Below are 23,756 nucleotides of genomic sequence, written 5' to 3'. Positions count from 1 at the left end.
AAAAAAAACCTTCAAAGCAAAAAGTACATCTGCTGTGTTTATACTTTAAAAAGAAGATAATGCGTCCTTGTTAAATTAATGCACCCATACAAGTGTAGATGATGGAGAACAAATAAGCCTGGAATAAGCTCCCAGGCAGACGTTTAGTAAGTGAACATCACGAAAAGTTTAACCAATCTTGGTAATATGATTTGAAAGAAATTTGAACAGTGAAGAGCAGAAGCAAAAACTCCACCAAAATATGACTGACTGAGAAAAAAAGAGTTTCATTTATTCCTTTATTTCTTCCTTCATGGAAGAAAGAGTTTCATTTGTTCTGTTGCATCATTACACTTGCATTCAATGACAAGACTTCTTATTGTAAATACCCACAGGTATTATTATTTCACACTGTCAAAGTAGATGCCTTTGGCATAGATAAGTTATTAGATTTTTTCTCAAATCATTCAATACATAAAGATTCCCAATATGTCATTGAAGGTGAGACTTGTAGCAGCCATATAATTCTTTATAATTCTGCTACTAAAAGCCAGAAATTTTATTTTTTTTTCCACATTAATCAAACCATTTTTAACCATATAAATACTGCACAATATTAATCACATTACGCACCTCTCTGTGTTTTTCCATCGACAGGGATCAATTTAAAGCAGAACCCTGAACATTGGTGACAATGCGTGAGAAAGAAAAACGGTGTATGTGTGTAATTTTGGTGGGTGATATCTCTACAACAAACACCTTTGTAACCACTACTTAATTTAATTAGCAATAAATTCAGTAGGAAAGTTACTTTTGTTCTAGGGTCACACAGGAGGATGATAAGCATACAAGTTTTAACAACTCAAGTTTATTTTTCTTTCCCCACAAAAAAAATAATAATCCAGGTAACACTAATTACCTTAATAAAATTAAGGTATACAACTTACATTGTCCACCCTTATATAAAAATATCAAATTAATATATAGAAAATTGAGGGTAGATTTTTTTAAACAGTAGCTTTAAAGCTTATTTCAACAAAAGAAATTACATATTCCAGTAAGTCCTTCAATATAACAGTTCAGTCAATGTGCACATAAGTTGTCCGTTATAAAAATGTTCATGAACAAATAGTTTGTGGAATAAAAGAAAAGATTTGGGGCCCCCTTTTTGTTCAATAAGCTTATCTGTTGTCCACGCAAAACATCCAGCAGCACCAGTCCCTCCGTCTTTCCAGGCTTCAGTCCGAGTCACAAAGATGGCGGCGGGACCCTCCTGGTTCTGGAACCACTGGCTCGTTCAGGTATCGGTCGTCCAAAAAAACCCAACCTGCATGCAGAGCGTTAACCGGTCATGCAGGTATACGGAAATCATAGAAATCTTTCAATTACTTCTCAGTGAAAATCAAATTAGCGTTTAAAATAAACCAAAAACGCTCAGTAATAAAGAAATTACTTAATAAACATCACTTCATCATAAACGGTCTCATTTCACAGAGCTATGCTGCTTACAGAGAGACACTTTAAACTCCGGTTGGGTTTTTTTACAGTTCGAAAAAAACACTGAGCAACGTTAGCTCCCGCTAGGTAGCCATTCTGCGTAAGTAAGCAGCTGAAAATAAAACAGACTCACCGGAGAAATCCCAGAACAGAATGTACATTATCCAGTTCAAAATAAACAGATTTCTTTCATATCACAGCAGCACTTATGCGTAGTAACTTCTCTACTTCTGCTGAAATGTGCTTAGTCTGCATAGTCTGCCATTTCTTTTTTCTTCTTCCCTCTTCTTCTCGTACAGACAGGAGAAATGTGGGTCTGGTGCCCTCTACAGGACATTCTAAGAACTAACAAACAAACACATTAAACATACAGACAGATCAGCATAGTTTACGGGGGTTACACCTGCATGGCAAAAGCTGCACAGAAATGACTGGTGAACAACACAAAATTATCTTTTTACATTCCATTTTATCATCTTGTGTTTTTGTTTGCATTTGTGCTGATAGGTCAGTTCTTCTCGCTTTCTTGTGTTTTCTAGCATTTCAGCTCCTCTGCCCATTTCCAACCCTCTCACTCCAACTTTGTTTATCTTTTTTCCTCTTTTCCAGTAAATTATTGCCAAATAACTAATCACATAATGAGAAGTGTGAGCTACATCTCTCTGAAAACAAGACACGTATGTCAAAGAAAACCTGTGAAAAAAGGAAAGACACCAAAAAACTCAGTCGATAGGGAATTGGGTAAATGTATAAAAGGAATCAAAGCAGCCAAGAGTAATAAAAAGAAGAGTAATGAATAAAGAGACCACAAACGAAAAACAACAAGTAGGAAACAGGAAAATCCTAGACATGGAAAAGGTCTATTCTAGTTAATATTTCAGGATGAGCTGTGTTTGATATAGAACTCTATTAGCTAATCTCATGAGTTTTTGAGAGGTCTTGCTATAGATAACATGTGCGAATACACATAAGCAGGACAAAGATAGACAGTCAAAAGACAGAGTGAAAAAAATGAACTCGGAATAATAGATTTAACTGTCTTTAGTTGTAAATCACAGTGAGGGGAAACTGGTAATGGATGGTTCAAACATAAAACCGTCACAGATATGGAGGTGAAAGCTTTAAGGGATTGCAGTTGTTTTCATTCACCAATTTTTCTGGCTTGGTAAAACATTGATGGAAACATCTTGTCGGGTCTTTAAAGTTTTCCAAGGTCAGCTTTTCCTGCGTTTGCTCCAGCATATCAAACAATTTCTATATGTTCACATTCCCTTTAAATAGTGTGGTGGATTGAAATTCAAGTTATGTTTACACTGTTTATGTTTCACTTTTTACAATGCTGTCGTCACATTGTGTATTCCCTTGTTGTAATCTTTTATATTCAAGCCAAGAACGTTAATTTATGTATTACGGGTAGTAATGGCCTTTAATATTTGACCAGTAAAGCTGAAAAATGAGAGACAAGAACAACTTCATTTTTTGTTTGTATTTAAAAAAATAGTTACTTTAACTACATTCCATGTTTTAATTCAAAAATGTTTTAATGCAAATACTTTCATACAGAGTTGACCTACCCTTTCCAGATTCACCTGCTTTGGAAAGCATGTCTATCAGGTCTAGAAGTGAGTTTTTGAGGGAATATTTGTTATTTATTCAAGTAGATCATTTGTGGGGTCAAATACTGAGGTCTGACTCACAGTCTCCACTTTACTTCAACCCAAAGCTGTTCTGTCTGGTTGAATGTGTAGACCATTCAAGTTCTTATCACATCAGAGTCACTCATCCATATCCCTATGGATCTTGCTTTGTATTTTGGTATGCAGTCATGTTGGAACTGGAAGGGACCATCTCCAATCTAACCATCATAATCATCATGTTATTTCAACAAAGATAGAATAATACAATATTCTAAAATGTTTTAATATTCATAAGCATTAAGCGTTTTTGTTTTTGTTTTGTTTTTTCACTTCAACTACGGGATGAGTCCAACTCCCAAAAAGCTTCCCCCGCATTACAACATCCTCTGCACCAAACTTTACACTTGTCACAAGGCAAATCAGGCAAATGTCATTCTCCTGACAACTGTTAAACCAAGATTTATCTATTGGACTGTCAGACAGAGGCATGATTCATCACTCCAGAGAACATGTCTCTGCTGCTCTAGAGTCCAGTCACTGTGCTTTACACCACTGTATTAAAAACTTCCTACTGCACTTCCTGATTTAAAGTCTGGATCTGGCTGCTTGGACTTGGAAACTCAATCCATGAAAGTCTCTATGCAATGTCCTTACGTTAATCTGAAGACCACATAAGGGTTAGAGGTATGTAGCTATTGATTTGGCAAAAAGCTAGGGACCTCTGCACACTCTTCCCTTAGCATTTGCTGACTCTGCCACGTGATTTTACATAATCTACGATTTCATGGCTGAGTTGCTGTTGTTCTCAATTGCTTTCACTTTGTTATAATGCCACTAACAGTCAACTGTGAAAACACGGTGCCACTCCGGAGTTCGCTGATCTCGTGGGAGCAAACCATTCTTTTACAAATATATAAAAAAGCAGTCTTTATATACTTGGATATGTGCTTGTTCAGGGAAAACAAGCCAAGTTGGAAAAACGAGGCTCATCATAAGAACTGTGAAAACAAACAATAAAGCAGACAAATGTGCAAATGAATTCTCATTAATGTAAGGAACATTTTATTTAGTAAGTATGTACTTTGTTCTATTAATGGCCACAGTTATAACACCTTTCAAATCAAATGAAGAAGTTTAGTGGAAATGTTTTTGTTGAATTAGAATATTAAAAAGATATGTATTAATAAAAACAGGTTTATTGACATTTCTATGCCCGCATCTCAAGCTTAGGGGAGTAACATGGATATTTTCAGCACCATTTCAAGGTCACTGAAGGGTCACTATGAAGACATTTTGTCAACATGGCATATATGCCCAATATTGCAGAGCTATAATAAAATAGTGATTATTTCTCTGGAAGGAGGACAAAAGCTGCTATAAATTTTAAGTATAAAAGGAACTTTGTGGTTGACTTGTGATTTTCAGTGTATCAGAGCATCCCACAACACAACAAGCACTGATGCAGTGTCCCGGCAGCCACAATCACCTCATTATCTGATGCAGCGACAGGAGGAAGACAGAACATTATAACATACAGCAGAGGGACACGGATGGGTGGGCAGGATGGCACAGAGTAAGATGAGAAAAGAAGAACAATATTAACAAGTTAAAATAAAAAAAGACCCGGAAACAAAGTGTGATAGAGCAAGAAAAAAAAAAAGGATCAAAGATGCATCAAAGGAGCCTTTTTCTAAATGTACCATCACTCAGATTCATGAAAGAACACATCTGTGCCTGTTTGTTAGAAGTATGTTTCAGATCACAGCAGTGTAAACTTCCCAGATTGGAGACACCAGTTGGCCTGGGTAACTGCTGTGGGTTAGCACATGTGTACCTGTAAATATAGGCATTTCAGCCACTTTACAACCTTACTCTAAACAGCTTAAAAGAAAACGTATATTATTTAGAAAAAGCACAGTGACTAAACCTGACACCAATTTCATAAATGAAATGGGTTTCAGTGACTTATCAGTTCAAATAAGGTTTGACTGTAGGTTTGTGATAATAGCACGATCCCCAATAACTTTTCAGCTCCCTATTGTCATTCAGATAGCATGGGTCAATTTTGGAACCTCATGGCGCTATGTGTCCTTTAAAAACACAAATCCTGGTTTATCATGTCAAAAAGGCATGAGGTGCAGCTGCTCTGACATTTCAAAACCCTGACAGTTCCTAACCCTTACTTCACAGAATATTGTTCTGTGAAGTATCTTTTGTATCAATCGGTCAAATCACTTTTTATTTGTAGCTCATACAAAAACAAACTCTTTTTTAAGTTTATAACCAGAGTAGCAGCTGTCAAAGCAGGAAAAACTTGCACAAATTTTGTACATTGACTGCTTTGGTCAGAGTACGTCCGGAGTGAGGTTTTCACTAACTGATCCCTTCAGGTGAGTTTGTCCACTGTCCGCTGCAAAGCCTATTGAAGGATCTGTGATGCCATGTGCCTGTTTATTTTCCAAAGGCCCTGTCAACTTTTTTAGAATGCATAACATCTTTCAGTCTCTTAAATACCTGGAGATTTCAAATAAAAAGTATTATTAGTGTAGGATTTAACCAAACATTGTAAGGAGGACTCAGAACTTCAGCCTTTCAGCTGGCGGCATGATTTTAATCTTAATTCCCCAGCAAGTAAAAGTGTGTTGTGCAAGTGATTGCAGAGAAAAATGTCAAAACTAAAAAATACGTAAAAAAAAAAATCCAATATTTTCAAAGTAAGAAAACTGAACTTACAAAAACATAGAAGGTTACAAAAACATAGAAGGTAGCAATGGGCCCCTTGCTGTAAACTCTTGCACTCTGTGCTTGCCGAGGCACAAACTGTACAAACCTCATGAGGAGGCTTTTACTCCAGACTTTAAACTATTTATAATAGAAGTTGCTTCTACACGAAAAACCACCATTTAATAGAATAAAATCATTATAGCAAGATACAAATAATAAAAAAAATGCACATATTTACCAGTACCCTAATCTATTAAGATTAGGGGGGTACTGGTAATAATTGATTATTTGACATAATCAAATTGTCTGGTTGCATACACCTGTTTTTGTTCTCTTCTTAAAAATAGTCTGACAAACACAAACATCCCTGGTGCATTAGAAATGTAACATCCCACAAACAACCTCTCCACATAAGGCTTTGAATGCTTTCTGCTGTGTTTGGACAGAGCAGCTTGGAAAACACATGAAGCTTAGATGGAACCAACAATCTCTGGTAGTTTTCCCATCAGCCAACAGGTGATCATCACCACACTCACCGTGGAGTACCACACAAACCAAGCAGCATAGCTCTGTAAGCCAACCTGATGCAACAAAACAAACAAAACTGTGCAACCATTGGTTGTTTGTCCACAAGCGTCCAAGTTACTCATCTAACACCATGGGTTACCCCATGGCACTTGGACTCTGCCAATAATCTGAAAACTGGTACTCAGTGAGTTTAGTGATAGGATAAGGATGCAAAAAAGTCTCAATTTAAGTCCTATTGAAAACATCTGGCTAGAGCAGAACATACCACAACAGAGGAATCAGTAATCTGTATAATATAGCACTTTGTATTGCCTTGTTGCTGAAAATGTGCTATATAAATAAAACTACCTTACCTAATAGAGAGGATTATGCAATGATTGATTTCCCTGCTTTCCCAGTCTTGTAAAGTGTTGAATACTGATCCTATATTAGATTCCCACTTGTAATCTTGCATAAACAGTATTTTCTTAAACTGCATGGTGAAGTTCTTAGTTGCCTTGCAGCAAGAAGGTCCTACGTTCAAATCCCAGCCCAGGCCTTTTCTGCATGGAGTTTATATGTTCTTCTCATTCATGCAAGACCCCTCTCAGGGTATTCAAACTTCCTTCTACCGTCCCGAAACAAGAAAGTTAAGTTTATTGACTTGTTTAAATAATTTACAAATATGCATGTACATGTGCGCATGGTTATTTGTTCCATGTGTCTCTGTTATGCCCTTTGACAGATGATCTTTCCAGGTTGTAACAAACCTTGCCCTATGATACAAAAGTTCTAGGCAGGCACCAAATTATGGTTGGTGCCATTTCGCAGTAGAAGGTTATTGTGGGTCACATTATGGGGTATTGCTTTCTCATTTTAAGGTTCTATCATTTCCTTTAAAGCCACCCCGGAACTTGTTTCCTACTTATTACTTATTTTATTCTAGTGTTTTCTCAGTGGCACAGAGGTTGTGGGAATCTCATTCTCTGTTTTGGTTTTAGAGCACCAATTAATCTCATTCACCTTGTTTTTTTCAGTAATTTCTATAATGAAATCCTTTTCCATGAGGATGTAAACAGGCAGCTGCACAATTCCCACAGAGGTGAGATTTGGCACGATTTGAAAACAAACAAGCTTTCCAACCATGTGTGGAAAGACTCGAGGGAGAGTTTGGATGTGCTTTCGGGGGAGAACAGGGGGTTTGCCATGTGATGAGAAGGTTAAAATTAGAGAAATCTTAAGTTTATGTGATAAAAATCTGCTTCATTAGCTCACTTTCTAAAAAAGGCTTGATGCTGTTAGTGTCTGGAAAATCAGCTTCTTACTTCATAATTATTACACCACCAGTAAAGTGTCTCTTCCTCTTGCATTCATTGGAACTCTCCCATGCTCACCCCCTCTGAAGGCAAGCATCCAGATTCATTACTTGTGAAATCACTGGACCAATCTTGCACTTTCTTGCAGCCCCCTACACACACTCTCTCACACACAGATGCAGGCTTTCTATCTCCTCACTGTTACCAACCTTCTACAATTGGACGTTGCTAAGCTACAGGCCCCCATCAAGTTTGTCTTTTGCAGCCAATGGAAGCTTTTCCTTCACCGGCGCTTTCCACCGATGCTGAATTCTGTGGCAACACTTCGTTGTTTCTTCAGCCTCATCTATGCTCAGTACTTCCAACAGTTTTAGTCTTTCCCTAGTTGTGAGGCTTGCGCACCTTTTAAAGCATTACTTTTTTTTAGCTTTGCGTTAACCCTTCAAGTTTCTTTACCCATTCAATTCATCAATTTAAACTGTCATCTTTTGAAAATGACACAAAGATTTTGTTCAGTAGACTGTAGAAATTTATTTCACCATCATCTTTCATCATTACACGCAAATGCAGCTAACCGAACAAAGGTGACCGATTGACTTAGCTCACAAAACGTGAGATTACCTATACTCACATTCACTAACAAACACAGTATACTATAAGCTGACCAGTGATGTGTCGCAGAAGAAGCCTGTGTGTGAGTGAGTGCGGCAGATGGAGGTTGCTGCTTTCAAGGTCGTTAACAACCTAGTGCTCTTACTAGAGCAGACTCTGCAGAAATACGTAAAGCACACAAACACTACCTTGTGTGCATTTAAAAGCTAACACACAAAGGCAAACAGTTGAGTACTTAACAATGTATGACTGCTCCTAAAAGGGCAAGAAGCATGTATTCATTCTTATTATAGGCTTTGGAATATGCCCTAGAATACAATACCTCCCCCAGTTTGTTATTTTAAAGGTATAGGATTCAGTGAACATGCGTATGCACATATGTTTGTGCTTCATTATGCACACAATATTTTCCAGTGCCTCTGCAAGAGAGCTGACAGGATAATCCATCTTCGTTGCACGGTGAAGGGGTACTATAAGGTTGCAAGCTGGACAGTGTGCGATGAGCCAAAATTATATGCTCACACATACCAACCAGCACGTGAGTATCTGTTAAAGAAAATGATGACTTGCAGGTATGGACATTGGGGAATTATTCCAGTTTTATTTAATGATTTTTGGTCAAATTTGAATGGATAATGTTGTAAAAGATTGTTGTCAAGTCAAGTCTGTCAAACAATGTTTACAGCTATAACATCTGGTGTACTCAGGATGAATTGCACATTATAAAAGCTGTTCATCCTTTCTATTGCTGCACCATTGCTACATTACATTTCCCTTTTCCTGCAACATTTTCACAGTTTCTTTGTGTTTCCGTTTGTCTTTAAACAAAAGCCTGCTCAAGCTAATTTTCATTGATTTGCAGATTACAGAGAGTAATGATACCGGCTTCCCATTCTCCAAACCCTTGGCTTCTTATGGAAATGTTCACTTTATTATTTCCATGCAGTTAAAGTCTTACTTGTGGGAATGGGTCTGACTGAGAGTGAGACCAAAGATGGCCATTCTTGGTAAAATTTAGCACCAGAGGCCCTCACAGTAAATTGGATTTTTAAAGATAGAAGATCACCTAGCCAGGTTGTCATTGGTGGTATGCGCATCGAATGTGAAGGTGCCCTTCAGTGGGAAAGTGTGCTGATATTTCATTCATTCAGAACTTACAATAATGTCGTGTTTTTCAGCAATTTCTTAATTGCTAGATTGTATTTTGACAAAGATTCTTAAAAAAATGTTTCTACAGTCTATTGTGTGAAAAAAGTGTTGAATTTCAAATGATATAGAGCATTATGAAGAGAAAAAATATGTTTTCCCTATTGGCCTTCTCCTCACAATGGTGGTTGTTAAAGATGTAACAACCTGGCCGTATATTTTCATTTTCAGTGAAAAATAGAGACATTTCACTTTGTGAATGAATTTAATTTTCACATGCATGTTGTGTCATATCCCTGCCATATCAGAATTTAAAAAATAATAAGCATGTTCTAAAGTTTGTTTTTGCTGGTTTGTATTAATAGTTTTATAGAAGCAATCTCTTAATTCATTTCACTACATCCACAGTTTGTAAATTTGATCTGAATCTTTGCATTTACATGTTCAATCGACATTTTGAACTACTGTTTTATGATTTATTTTCTCCCTTTGTATGCATTTTCTGATTTGCAGTGTTTTCTGATCTTTTTTATTTTTTTTGCTGCGGATGTCTGCTTAACACTATTCTGTCTTGATATATCACTGATTTGTCTTGCTAATTACTTGATGCTTTCCTATAATTACCAATTTTTTAAAGATCTCCCAATTCATGCTGTGTTCATTTTGGTGTGTATGACTGCTGCAAAGTTGATCATATTCGGGACAATTACAGTCTGGGTCCTTCGTTTTTCCGTACCCCATAACTGCATCATTTATGCATTAAAATGAACAAGGTTTAGTTGGATTTAAGGTGCTTTGATCGTGTCTTGTTTTTTTCTTACCAGAGAACCTGCTCCTAATCAGAAGAAGCTCTCTTTGATCATAACCGCATTTAAACTCAGCGATTCTTGAAGTAGGTTAAACACTGTAGCACTGCAGTATGCTATGTTTTCAATAAGCATTTCACCTCCACACCTACAAGACACCTCCACGTTTCCATTGATTTGATGAGAAATGGTGGAGAAAAATAGATTGGAGCACAACAGACTGTTTTCACAGATAGGGTCGATATGACCTGTGAAGGACATTTTATTTTCCTTAGAAAAGGAAGCAGTGAGTAATTACTGCCACCATCTGAACTCAACCGTTCTGCTACAATGCTGAGTGCATGTGTTTGAATTGGTTAGAAAATCCCCAGATTTTTTTCTCTTCCAACTGATTAAACATTTTTGTAAGAAGAAATATAAATCTGTGCATTTTTAGTACGCAAAACTGAACAGCTACTCCGTCACTATATCTGGCCTGAACAAAAGAAATAAATAAAGATACCCTGTCTGGGAGCAGCTAAGTAATTTAGACATGGAAATCGGGCATCATGCTGTCAAACATAACAAAGTCTGTCTGTATGTTTTTGACTTTTTATTTACAAAAACAAAAAACATCTGTCATTCCTGGAGACTTCTTCACTTTTCATGTGACAGCTTTTACAATCACTTGTAGAGAGTGATAAACAACGGAGAGATTCTTATTGTAATTGTTGTAGAATGATGATGGGCATATTTGTCTGACTTTCAGTCATAACAACTTCACCATATTTTAATAATCTTCAATGATTCTCCATGAAATGTCTCAAGGGGAGGAAAAGTTTTAAAATGTGCTATCATATTAAATTACACCTATTGGAGTACATCCATAGAAGATATTCCAGTTAACCATGTTTAATTAAATTAACTTAAAAAAAAACACACAGCTTAGTTTAAATTTAGCTCCTAAAATGCTTTTAAATATGAGGGTATACATGCATAGTTGCATACCTTGTGTGTCCCTTATGTTGCCATTTTGTGAAATTATGACCAGTCTAGGGTCCCATTCTTTATCAGTGTCTTTGTTTTCTTTTGGAAGACCAAGCCGGAGATCAGCAAGTACATAGAATAGAATAGAAGTACTTTATTCATCCCAGCAGGGAAATTACTTCGCAGTTACAGCATAGAGACAAGACACAATGACAACTACCACTGAGTAGTAGTTGTAGATAAAATAAAAATAAAATATAAAATGCTATAAACTGTAAAAATATGAAATGCTGTTAATATAAAAAGCAACTTAAGAGCCGTCCTTGCAAAGATTTAAAAAAAAAAAAGATATGTATATGTAAATATATGTACAGCAAGTGTGCCACAGTGCAGTTGTGCAAAATCGGACTGATTAGTGCAGAACAATGATTTAGCTTTTATTGTACAGTGAGATGGCATGTAAGGATTTCCTCTCCATGGAGAGCTCTGCTTATGCTCTGGCCAAAAGATTATTTCACAAATATGTTGCTAATTTTACTTAAGCCAGGTGGTCAAAGAAGCTTGTTATTTGCATAAGGTAAAGGTAAAGGTTGTTTACTGATCTAAAATTGATATAAAGATACCTGTAGGAAATTTGTATAAAGTTTTTCTTTCTTCCATCCAACAATTAAGCAACACCAAGACCTTATTGCACTCACTTACCTGTAACTAGACCACTGAAAGGTTTCTTTCTCCTTTTGGCTACATGTCATGATTTTTTTGTTAGGTGACTGGCATACACCTTTTGAATTTATTTTGCCACTGATTTACTTTATTAAAACTACAGTATGTAACTTTCACAAAAATGTGTTTTTTTCCATACTTATTAAAACCTTTAACATGTTGTGACAGTTTTATTCTGTGAAACAATCAAGCTCCTACAGCTCCTCCTTGAGCTATTATAGCATTCTGCAAAAATACATCACTTCAGTAAGAAACATACGTATCCTGCAGTCAAAAACAACCAATCAGAGCCAGGAGGAGTGTCTTAGCGCTGTCAGTCACCCTTGTGTATGCACTCCTTCATGTGCTACTGAAGTTGTTTATCACAAAACCAACTTTCCATTACAGGAAAAAAGCTTATCCGTCATCATCCATGGTCGTGCTACCTAGCTTCAGCATTTGTGGCAAGCTATGTTGTGGTAAGAAAGCTTTTGTGCATCAAATAGCAAGGGAAAGGGAATGAGCACAAGAGTGATTGACAGTTCTCCCCTTGGCTCTAATTTGTTGTTTTTACTGGGTGGTGTATTTCTGCAGTTAGTACTGGGAGAAGTGGGAGAAGGCAGAGGAGCTTCATTTTTATATTATATTGTCACAATTTAACCATCCTGTTTTGTTCGTTTCTGAGGTACAGCCATAATGTTCGTGGGTCAATTTGACCCAGGGAGTGTTTAATCATGCAATAGTGTCAGAAACCAAAAAAATCCTCCAAAACATTTTTGTATCTGATTATTAACTCCAATACTAACCATTTCAATCAATATTTGTGCAATGATGTTTTTTTTTATTTCTCAGAAATTAAGGATCACTGTCAACAATTTACTCATTTACTTATTTGGACATAAAAAAAATGGAATTTACATTTTTTATGTCCACTGGAAAAAAAAACCTACAGACAAAAAAACAACAATTTGCTTGAAATTGATCTTTTGTAAAAAATTTTATATTACATTTTGATTTTTTTTTTTTTTTCAATGGGTGATCTTTGTAATTGAACTTGAGACACACATACTGTTCAGGGTCAAATTGACCCGCTGATTAAAATCAAGATAAATGAGTCATGCAGAGAGTATTTATGTTTTCCTCCACTTCTGCTGAGTGTCACTTAGTGTGGGTGGAGTTTGCCCACGGGAACAGAAAAGATTCCCGTCAAAAGTTGTATGAACACCAGCTTTTTTGCAGTTTCCTATTGAAGTAAAGAGAATAGTGAGAAAGTGGGGGGGGGGGGGGGGGGGCATGTGTGTGTGTGGTGAAATATGTCTCGTAGTTGCAAGGAAACATATAGAATTGGAATTTTTTTTACCCTTCAACTTGACTGCCGGGTCAAATTGACCTGAACAGTATCTATGTAAAAAGCAGACGCAGGAGGTGGCGCAAATGTGTAAAATTAACCATATGCAATTTATATGTAGAGTGCAGCTATTAAGACAAACAGAAAACGTTTCATGCAGAAAAAATACTTCCAACTATTAAAAAAATATAAAAAATTCAACTTTAAAACGGGTCAATTTGACCCGCAACATAACAGGAGGGTTAATCATAATTTAACAAATATCTAAAAATATATATTTTGCATTAAAGTATAACATACTGCAGCTATAATGAGGTTTGATTTTATGACTGAGTATGAGTTAATGTTGTAATTCAACAATGTTTTCATTGTTGAGTTACCCAGGAATATATTTAGCTAAACCATTCTAAATGTTTGGCGATAGATAAATTAGATAATTTCAGATTTGTGATTTGTTTTGCTTTAGAGCCACGGTAGACTTTTTTTTTTCACCCTAACACCTAATGAAAAAAGCTGGAAAATAAATAACAAGTAACTGAATATCTGCTTTCTTGCGGTTTGTGGCTCCAGTAAGAAACTTAAGTATCCGGCAATTCCTGGAAGCAGCCTATATTGCTCTACACCGGAAAACATAACAGGAACTGATCAAGCGTTGCAGTAATTGTGCATCAGGGGAACCGCTGAGGTTTCAGGGGTTTTGTACTTATGGAAAACCGAGGTGAAAATTAAAGCCAAATGGAATTAGGGTGTGAAAATTAAATGTTTATAAAGTTTTGAGTAGCAATTTGGGTTTATACATTATTTTAATGTGTTTTCAAAATGTTACATAAACCCTGCAGTGTCACCAGTATAGGTCAATAAAACATGAGGGTTGGTGTCCTGCAACTTTTAGATGCATCTTGGCTTCAACACACCTGAATCGCATAATTAGGTAATTAGCAAGATTCTGAAGAACTTGACTGCATGCTGATGAGTTAATTCAGCATGCAGCATGAGTTATTAGATCCAAGTATGTTGGACAAAGAGCACATTTAAAATTTTCTGTGCACTGGCCTTCGAGAGCTGGAGACCTGTGGTTTTCTTTGATAGTCTGATAATAATTTGCCCTCACTCATTGTTCTGATAAGCCTCAGCCTACTTTGTGCCCGCAATCGAGTTTTCTATTTTTGTGCCACATAGAAAACAATTATTTTTATTGGAGCAATAAAATATGACAGTATGGCCCCCAAGGGGCAGAGTACCTGTTGCATAACCTATCAACAGGTTGTGAGAAGAATTCAGTCAGACGTATTGCAGAATTTGGAAGACACCAACCCTTTAAAACCATAGTTGTTCACCTATAAGCTAGAGTCAGTAGCACCTTTTTTTTCTTAAATATGTACCGATATGGAATGGTTCCTCTCAGTATGACTCGATCCTCCTCCTGGCTCTTATTGTTTATTTATAACTGGGAGTGGTGTATTATTTCTCCAGTCTGCAATAGTAGCACTGGGAGGTGGTGGAAGAGCTCAATCTTTTCACAGATTATCTGGATCACATTATACTTTCAGGGCATATAGTGACGGTTTTAATAAATATGTAATAAAATAAAAAAAATAAAAAAATTATGAAAGGTACATGCCCCATCTTTAAGTAGAGACAGAGAAAGTTGGTCAGAGTAGATGGGAAGATGGATAAATGGATGTGCATGCAGGGATATCCTAGAAGAAATTATGTTGCAGTAGAGCCTGAAAAACAGTTTAAACTCAGGCCGGAGGCCATTTTCCAGTGAGGCAATGGAATTGTTTAGATGAAAGCACATAATTACGTGTCAAAATGACAGACCTTAATCCAATTGAGACTTAAAAACGATGTTATTTCTCCCTCACAATCTAACTGAGCTTGAGCTATTTTGCATAGACTTACCCCAAAACATTTGCTGTTTGCCATGGAGAGGTATTCCACACATTTAATGTTGTCATTGGTTATAAAATATATTTTAAGAACTAGTTTATGTGGGTCTGTTCCCAAATTACCAATAAACTGCACTGATGTTTGTCATTGTAAAGTGACAAAATAAAAAATATGGTCAACGGATATGAACACTTTCACAAGGGATTGTAATACACAGTGTCATTCACAGAGATTTAAAAAAAAGAGCATAGCACAATGCAATTATTGTTTTAAATGAGATTAAAGCATTTATAGCTGTCAAAATGATTGAGGACAGTGTTCACTCTGGTCTGCTGAGAAAAAGGTCAGATCAATCTGTGAATCCATACACACAGTTAATAAACATATGCTTGAATTTATTAGTCATGCTCATAATAAACAATCCATCCCACAACTGGGATTTATGTGCAGCTGACTTCAAATAAACAACCTCATAAAACAAGGCAATGTGCTTGTGTGCATGCTGCTGCAGTGACGCTGATATTCATGCCCACAGGTGGGGATTTTTTTTTTTTTTTGACCAGTCGGCTGTCTGCAGTTTTTACACATCACCGTGTGGTACTTTGAAGTTTGGCCATAGCTTGTTGTGATAATATAAAACCCTAAAATAGCACACGCTACTTACTTCTGTACACAGCAAACATCACTATAGCATTTAGTTAGCATTAAAGCACAAGGTTCATAAATGACTGGTCAGAGCCAAATGTAATGCTTAAAACTATGCTGCAGAGATTTAAGCAGCCGACAAATTTAGATGAGCAAAATGTATGAACTGAATCCACCATGAAATATGTCAATGACTGCACTTTTCTGTCTTTTCTCCTCCACAGTCAACCCTGGAATCTTATGCACTTCTATAAAACCTTTGATGTTCATTGTTTGGGTGTTTCTGAAAAAGTGGGTTAGAAGCTACATTTGGGATCTCACTTCATTATTTTCGCTCTGCTCAAACTATAACATGCCAAGGGAGTCTGAAATGTGCAGGCACCATTGCAACCGCTTAAAATTAGTTTGGGAAAACATCAAGCTGTATCCTGCATCAAATGTCTTGAAATAACGACCATTGACATGCATTGACTTTACTTATTTATTTTTTTTATATAGAAACAGTGTTACATTGCAGAGTAATGCCTAATCTATCCAGATGGTTGTCAAGCTAGTGAAGTCCGCACTAAAAATAATCTTCTAACATTAAAAAGACTTAAGTATGGTGGCTTCTTGTGTATTATTATTAGTAGTAGTAACAAAGCTTTGAAAGGCATGGAAACAACAACAAAAAAAACACTTTCTGTAACAGACATTCTTTATAAATGTGGTTTTATTTGCAGAAGAGAAACAAACAGGAAGTATAAACCAGGACAAGAAGATGCATGAATGTTAAAAATAAAAATACAGTAACAAGAGTTGCTGCAGAGTAACAGAAACCGCAAAGAAGCCTGTGGGGGTGATGAGAATCTGAATAAGTGAAGTCCTTAAACCTTTTTTTGCACAAAGTTGAAGTGCTCTTACATTGTATTGTTTGTGTAGGTTACGTTCATGAGTCTAAAATAGATATAATGTAGCCAGAAACATGAAAATGAGAAAAATATGGATATGTGGATGCCTGGATGCCGAATATGATGTTGCTGGAGGGATTTGAGATGGGGTAGGTTTAGTGGAGGGAGTAATCACAAATAATGGGAAGTTATATTTAATCTAACACATATCCAGAAAACACAGAGCAGGTGAAAATGGAAGGGCTGTCAAAATAGCCCATGCATCTTGTTTATGCAAGTTATTTATTTAGAATCCCAGTTGCACTGTGAGATAGTGGAAAGCATGAACTATCAAATTACAGCATAAAATCAATTTTTCACTAGGATTATGTAGCTGCACGCACTTTACTTTGTTTCCTAGATGATGCACTGGGAAATCATACATGAACAGAAGTTGTCGCAGCACTGCCTATTTTTAATCTTGCGAGGCTGTGGAGCATTGTTGTTTCTTAATGAGAAGGTTCTGTTGAGGATTTTATGAGTACCAAGAGAGGGGCAGGTTGTAATGGAACTACACAGGACCCACTGCTGGATTAAAGTTCAATGCTATTGATTCACTTGTAAGCCTTACTGGTGAGGCTAATGTACTGTTGTCCACCAAAGCACACATATCACACAACAAGTTTTGTTCCATATACAGTGATCAAAAATGCAACTATGCCTCTGCGGCTGCCTGCTTAGGCAAAGATAGAGCTTACGTTTTGACATTGTGACGTTGACATATTGAGTCAGACTGAAAACATGTAGATATGAAGACATGAAGCTTACTTTATGAATTATCATTGAATGATGTTGCTTTGATGCTATACTTGGGTTACTTCTTTTTGACTAGTGTCTTTTAAAAAAAAAATTGTATTTGTTCATATTTTTTTGATATTTAATGATGAGCTAGCAACTTTAGGCATAATGTTAAATTCTTTATACACAGTCCATGATAAGTAGTTAAAATAAATACACATGTAATTGATCAGGAAACAGTTTTAACTCATAAGCAAATGTATTAAAATGAGAGAAATGTGGATATGTGGATGTGTGAATGCTGAGTATGATGTTATTGGAGAGAATTGAGATGGGTAGGCGTAGTGGAAGGAGAAACGTGCGGGTTTAGTGTGAATGGGTTTCGATCAATAAAAGAGAAGTTTTGGGTGTGTATATTGTGCCTGCAAGTTACAACATTTTTGCCTTGGAAGTTTTCAGCATACCCAAAAAATCTGGCTTATTTGACGATTACATAATTTATGCTACACTATCAGACATGTGGAAACAAGATAGTATACCATTGTTAACTTGAACAAAATTCAACTGTTAAACTACAAAGTGTATACATAATAGTGTGAAAGAGGTATTTGCGCAATGCCAGGTTCAGTGGCAATGAAGTTTAGATTGAGAATTCATAGTGGCAATTCTTAATCATATATATACAGTATACACGTAGGTTGATAATGTAGCACAATGTAACATCCCAAAATGTCAGTGTCCTGAGGTTCCAGTCACAAATTTAATGACCTTAGACTTGACTTGAATTTTTACAGTAATTACTTATGACTTCACTTTGACTTAAACCCTTTGACTTGATATACGCATAACGCAAAGAAAACCGTTCGGCACGGAGTCATGGAACCATGCCAGGCGTGGAATCCAGCCTGCTGTTTACCCCCCACTACTTCCCAATCCCCCCTCTTGTTGCTACAACAAGCATGCTCCATCTACTGTGCTGTTTACCTGCTTTTCTTCTGAGTCCTTTGATGACAGCAAAGAGTATGATGGTGGTAGAAAGGCTCTTTCATCTAGCAGGGTAGTGTATAAAAAGGTGGAAAAAAAGTGCTGCATAAACAATGGGTAGGCTACTATACAGCTTAGCTCAGTACCATAATATTCAGGCACTTACAGTAAGGTTCTATACGCAGATGGAAGCAAGTGTCTTAGACTGTTTCTGTCTCTGTTCCTGCAGAGAAACAGAGACAGAAACAGAGATGAGAGGGTTGTCAGCACCTATATGGACCTTAGTATGAGATGCCAGAGCTGACATAAAGGTGCGGACATTATATTGGGCCGAGTGGAAAATGCTCTACGATAGAAAGCAAGCATATGTTCTCAAAGTCACAATGGAAGTGTTTTTTCTATTTATTTTACTTCTCCTGAACCTTAACCTGAACCTGTTTCTTATCACTTAAATGCTTGAATTACAGCATGCAGTGCCCCACCTAAATACTTCTATTTCATTGTCACTTTTCCCATTTCTCATTTCTTGCACATGCTCTGTCTGTATCAGCTGTGAAGGGTTTCCATATGCAACATGCTTAATCAATTGTGGTTTTGTCTGCATCAGATTTGATTAAATTTTTTGCTAGGCTGTATTCTTCCTGTTATTTTTCAATATATTTAACTGTTTTGGGAATTTAACACAAAAGGTGGTGCATTTTTGTATTGTATAAACTATTATAGTATTTCCTAGTTATTTAATATTTTTCTCTAAAAAAAAGAAAGCGCTCGAATATGTTAAACCTATCAGCTGAGTTCCAGGTATCTACTCTGCCTTACTAAGATTCTGTCAAATTATAAATAGTTGTTCTCTAGGTGATGCAGTAATGAATCATTTGACATTTAACAGGTATTGTAGAAGCATCTACTAACTTCAGTGCTTTGTCAAGCCTTTCTCAGAACCACTGGTATTATTATAATGGCTTTAGGCTAATGCTATTAACTAAGATAGAAGGAAATTACCAAATTGTGAATTACAGCTAAAATGAAATGCATTTGCTATTTCTGAAACATTCCAACTAAAGTATCAAGTTCTGAAAAAAATAAAAAAATCTCCACTACATCTTAAGAAAAAGTTTCACCATTAATAGCACATTGCTTATGTGCCCGCCTAATGCACTGCAAGTATTTTTGTTTTTCTATAAAACTCCAGAGTTTTTACTTCCACACTGTTACGACCCGGCTCGGCCAGGGGAAAGGGAAGTAACATTAAAGAAACCTAGGTGGTAAGGTTTAACAGTTTAGAGGTTTTATTGTTTGGGTTCAACAAAAATAAAGGGGGTAAAAATTAACAATAGTCAAAATGTAGAGACTAACAAAAGGGTACTAAACAAAACAAAACCCCAAAACAATCAGTTGTAAATCAAAGAACTTAACCAAACACAAATAGACTTTCAGAACAGGGTACACAAAACAAACTACAAATCTCTAACAGAGAATCAAAGATCCCACACAGGGACAAAGAGAGTGACACAAGCTATCCAAGCTAACAAAGGTTGTCAGAGCTAACAAAGGTTATCAGAGCTATCAAAACAAGTTTACAGCAGTCAAAACCCTTAACAAAGTGGCAAGCTGTCTAAACAAAGAAACAGCCGCGCCTTCTCCCAGGATGTCCTTGGTTCTTAAAGGGAGGCCTCAACAGTGATTGGTGGAGCCGGCAATTGATGACCCAATCACGGTAGGCCTCAGGATGTGGCACAGGACAAGCAGGGCAGCACCCACTTCCAGGTGGAGTCAATCTGATTAGCCACTGGAAAACAACAACCACAGAAAAAGGCCACTGGCCGTAACACACACCTTAATGTTTCTAAATTTTGTACACATAAAAAGCCAACCAACATTTTTATGCCGGTCCAACCGCGACAGTCCATTGATTTTCTTGAAGGACAGCAGGCCAACCCAATAAAACCTCTGATTCCACTTTGGCTAGCCTCACCACTCTTCTCTGACTGACGCTGTGCATTTTGTCATTTGAGTTTTGAGAAAAAAGCCTAAAAACATCTGAGTTGACACCCACACAAAAATCTTGTTGATACACGTTTGCCACACAAAGTTCCAGCAGGTTCAGGTCTGGAGACGGAAGGGGAATTAGTGATTCAGAGGGATTCATCATTGGGAGTGAGATGTAACCCAGGGACAGATTGGGAAAGAGGTCAAATTACCTACTGTCAGCCCAGTGAGAAGCAGCTGAATGTTGGGAGGAGGGCAGGCATGTGTGTGCATGAGCATCTGTGTACATGCATGAGGGGAGTAGCCTACATGTACACTGGGACACTAGTCACATGTTGACGCATTGGTTTGACCTTTCTCGTCATTAATTGATGTGCAGGGCGCTCTCATTGAATGTTGTAGAGCTCCCTAAGCGTTGGAAAGTGACGACATAGGAATAAAGAGAAAGACGAGTAGGGAGTCGTGTATATATAGACAGTCAGAAAAAAACTGTAATGATCATGGTCCTGGGAATTAATAATAGAAATGTTCTGAAATGTGTGTAAAATTAAATAATTATAGTGAACCAGAAAACATAAAAAGTAAGAAAAAGACAGTTTTATCAAAAAAAAAATTAATTACAAATTTAAAACAAAAAAAAAGGTTATAAACACATCTTCACTAAATGGTATCTGAGGAAATTGTTAGGCAATGCTCAAAATAAGAAATTATTGTAAAACCCATTTTATTAAGTCAGACTGAAAACACGCGTATTGATTTCAGTCTATAAAGCAACTTGTGCTTGTGTACAGAGCTACAGTTTTGTGTCCAAACTGAGTGCGTTAGATAAGATAGTTAAGATAAGATAAATCTTTATTGTCAATGTCACAAGAACAACGAAATTTAAAAAGTGCCACCAGTCAGTGCATATGCTTAAAAACAAAAAATAACTGTCTCACAATTCACACACAATGTAAGAAATAACAAATTTCTTACATTAGAGAGAGAAAGACAGAGCGAATTGCCTTTGTTTTCAATACTAATGCTATGGGTAGACTGGGTGTCCACCTTAGTGTTTTTTCAGCTTGCCATATGGGTCCAGTTTGCAGCAGATGTTACATTTTACAGTTATTGTCATGCAATATTAGTATGTAACATTGCTCTGCTGAATGGATAACTTAATTTATTTAATTTACCTTTGGGATCATTAAAGTATTTTTGAATTTAATTTAATTGAATCTGTCATTGAGGTTATAAAATATTGTCCAAAGTTTTGGACAGTTCATATAGCACTCTTTAGTCTATCCATTTGAAAATGGAAAGAGTTTGTCCAAGACATGATCATCCGCCTTAACTGAAACGCTGAGCAAGGCATCATTAATCTATGGGAGAGAGGCAAGACTGTGGAGTTGTTGCAAGTAAGCCACAAATCCCATCTGAGGTTTCTCTTGACATGTAATGGACACGGCAAGCATGTAAACGAAGGTACTCTGGTAAAATGAGACCAGAATTTAACTTCTTGACACACATGCGATGTCTCAGTGCAACGGAAAACATACACCCTGAACACACTGCTGCCTGTGTTACGATGTGGCTCATTGAGCCGGAACAAATGACAACTTTACTAAAAGTAAAATAATTAAAATAAACTGAATAAACAGGAAGGCAACCCCAAGGCAGCTGGCATAGCTGCATCCTAAGCAGGTGGAATTAGCAAGGACTATGCCAACAAAACGCCAGATTGGGCCACGCAAGAGCTGCCATGACACACTGGAGCACAGCTGCTTTTACATTTGGGAGATGCTGGCTGGGCCCTAGAGACTCCTAGGAAGAATGGACAAACATTCCACTTTCTCAATAGAGACAGACCTCCAGAGACTGAAACGGCAACTATAGGCGTTTCCACAAAGTATTGAGTAAGGGATTCGGAATATAAACGCATGTTGCATTTTTCAAAATGTCATTTATTTATTAACTTAAAATGTAAATTGCTAATTCCCCTCCATCACAATCATGCATTAGTTTGTGTATAATATATATATATATATATATATATATATATATATATATATATATATATATATATACACAATTATATATATACACTATATATAATAGTTTTAACACAAACTATTATATATTAAAAAAGCATTAATATATATTGAAGTTCTTATTTCAGAAAAAGTAAAGATAATGTAATGCACTTGTACACAGAAACATCTACATCTCATTATGTGCTTATATATCAACGCAAAATGTGAAGTTATTCTGAAGAAAATGTTGTTGCTAAGAAACATGGCCTTAAAACTTCATGTTTGCACCAAATGTTTAATAATCTTTTCAGAAGAATCAAACTGACCAGAATTTTCTGCTCTGCCGTTATTGATCTCTTATTGTGTGATGTGGGAAAAATAACACATTTTCATGCCTGCCAGATGTACAATAGCAGATGTGGCTTGGCAAAATAATGCAGTGAAACAATGTGTTGCACAACAAGAGGAAGGAATGCATTCTATTATTATTGACTCTATTTCTTAATAAGCTTTACTTACATTTGAAGATTCAAAGCAGAATTTCCCCCCAAACAATAGAGGACCTGCAGTAAACGCCCTGTATCTTAACAGCAGGATGTTCATAAGCTGGCAGATTTACCAAACTACTGGAGACAACCTGTATGTTTCTTTACCTGAACAAAGAATCTCGGAGTGCAGTGATTCACCCTGGTTTGTTACTTCCTGGGGGCCTTTGCTGTAGCAGTACCATTCTCATTCTCCACTTTAATTCACTCCTCTGTTTTTTTGTGTCTTGCAGTTGCCCTGTTTCCTGGGGAGGATAATGGAACGGCTGTGGTTCTCTTTTCTGTTGCTGGCAGCAGCATGCAGAGGACAGTCGTGTCCAAAACGCTGCATGTGCCAGAGCCTCTCTCCATCGCTCGCTATCCTCTGCTCCAAAACAGGTCTGCTCTTTGTTCCCACTGCCATTGATCGACGCACAGTGGAGCTACGTCTTCAAGAAAACTTCATCACAGGTATCATACCTACTGTGGGGTTGGATCTGTTTAAATGACTGTGTGTTATTTTTACAGATAAACTGCTAAAATTCAAATGACATATTTGCATATCCCTTTATTTCCACTATGGGCATTTTGTTTATTTTAATCTATAATAAATTCAGTGTTATATTATTAATTAGATGCATATTGACTGTATCTCAAATTGTTTCAACAGCTCACTGAAACAATTTATTTACCGTTAACACAAATACAAGGTACCCTTTATTCTGTTACTTGAAAAGGAATTTTTTTTGCAGTGTTCGTAATTGTCCTTTTAAATTTAACTACCTTTTTATATTATTTTTGT

General features: G+C 36.7%; 1 protein-coding gene across 2 annotated transcripts in view; it reads left to right on the top strand.

The window, feature by feature from the left end:
• Window positions 1-23,756, top strand: part of LOC102229148 (leucine-rich repeat and fibronectin type III domain-containing protein 1-like protein) — a 192,813-nt gene that overhangs the window by 103,789 nt on the left and 65,268 nt on the right. For both annotated transcript variants that reach the window (XM_023351849.1, XM_023351848.1), the window contains one exon: window positions 23,209-23,425. In XM_023351849.1, the coding sequence (XP_023207617.1) occupies window positions 23,233-23,425 (193 nt within the window). In that variant the 5' untranslated portion in view covers window positions 23,209-23,232. The remainder of the gene's footprint in view (window positions 1-23,208; window positions 23,426-23,756) is intronic.

The sequence above is a fragment of the Xiphophorus maculatus genome, chromosome 18 (assembly GCF_002775205.1).
Source record: "Xiphophorus maculatus strain JP 163 A chromosome 18, X_maculatus-5.0-male, whole genome shotgun sequence".
Classification (NCBI taxonomy): Eukaryota; Metazoa; Chordata; class Actinopteri; order Cyprinodontiformes; family Poeciliidae; genus Xiphophorus; species Xiphophorus maculatus.
Note: the sequence above shows the minus strand (reverse complement) of the source record. Positions and strands in the feature narration are given on the sequence as shown.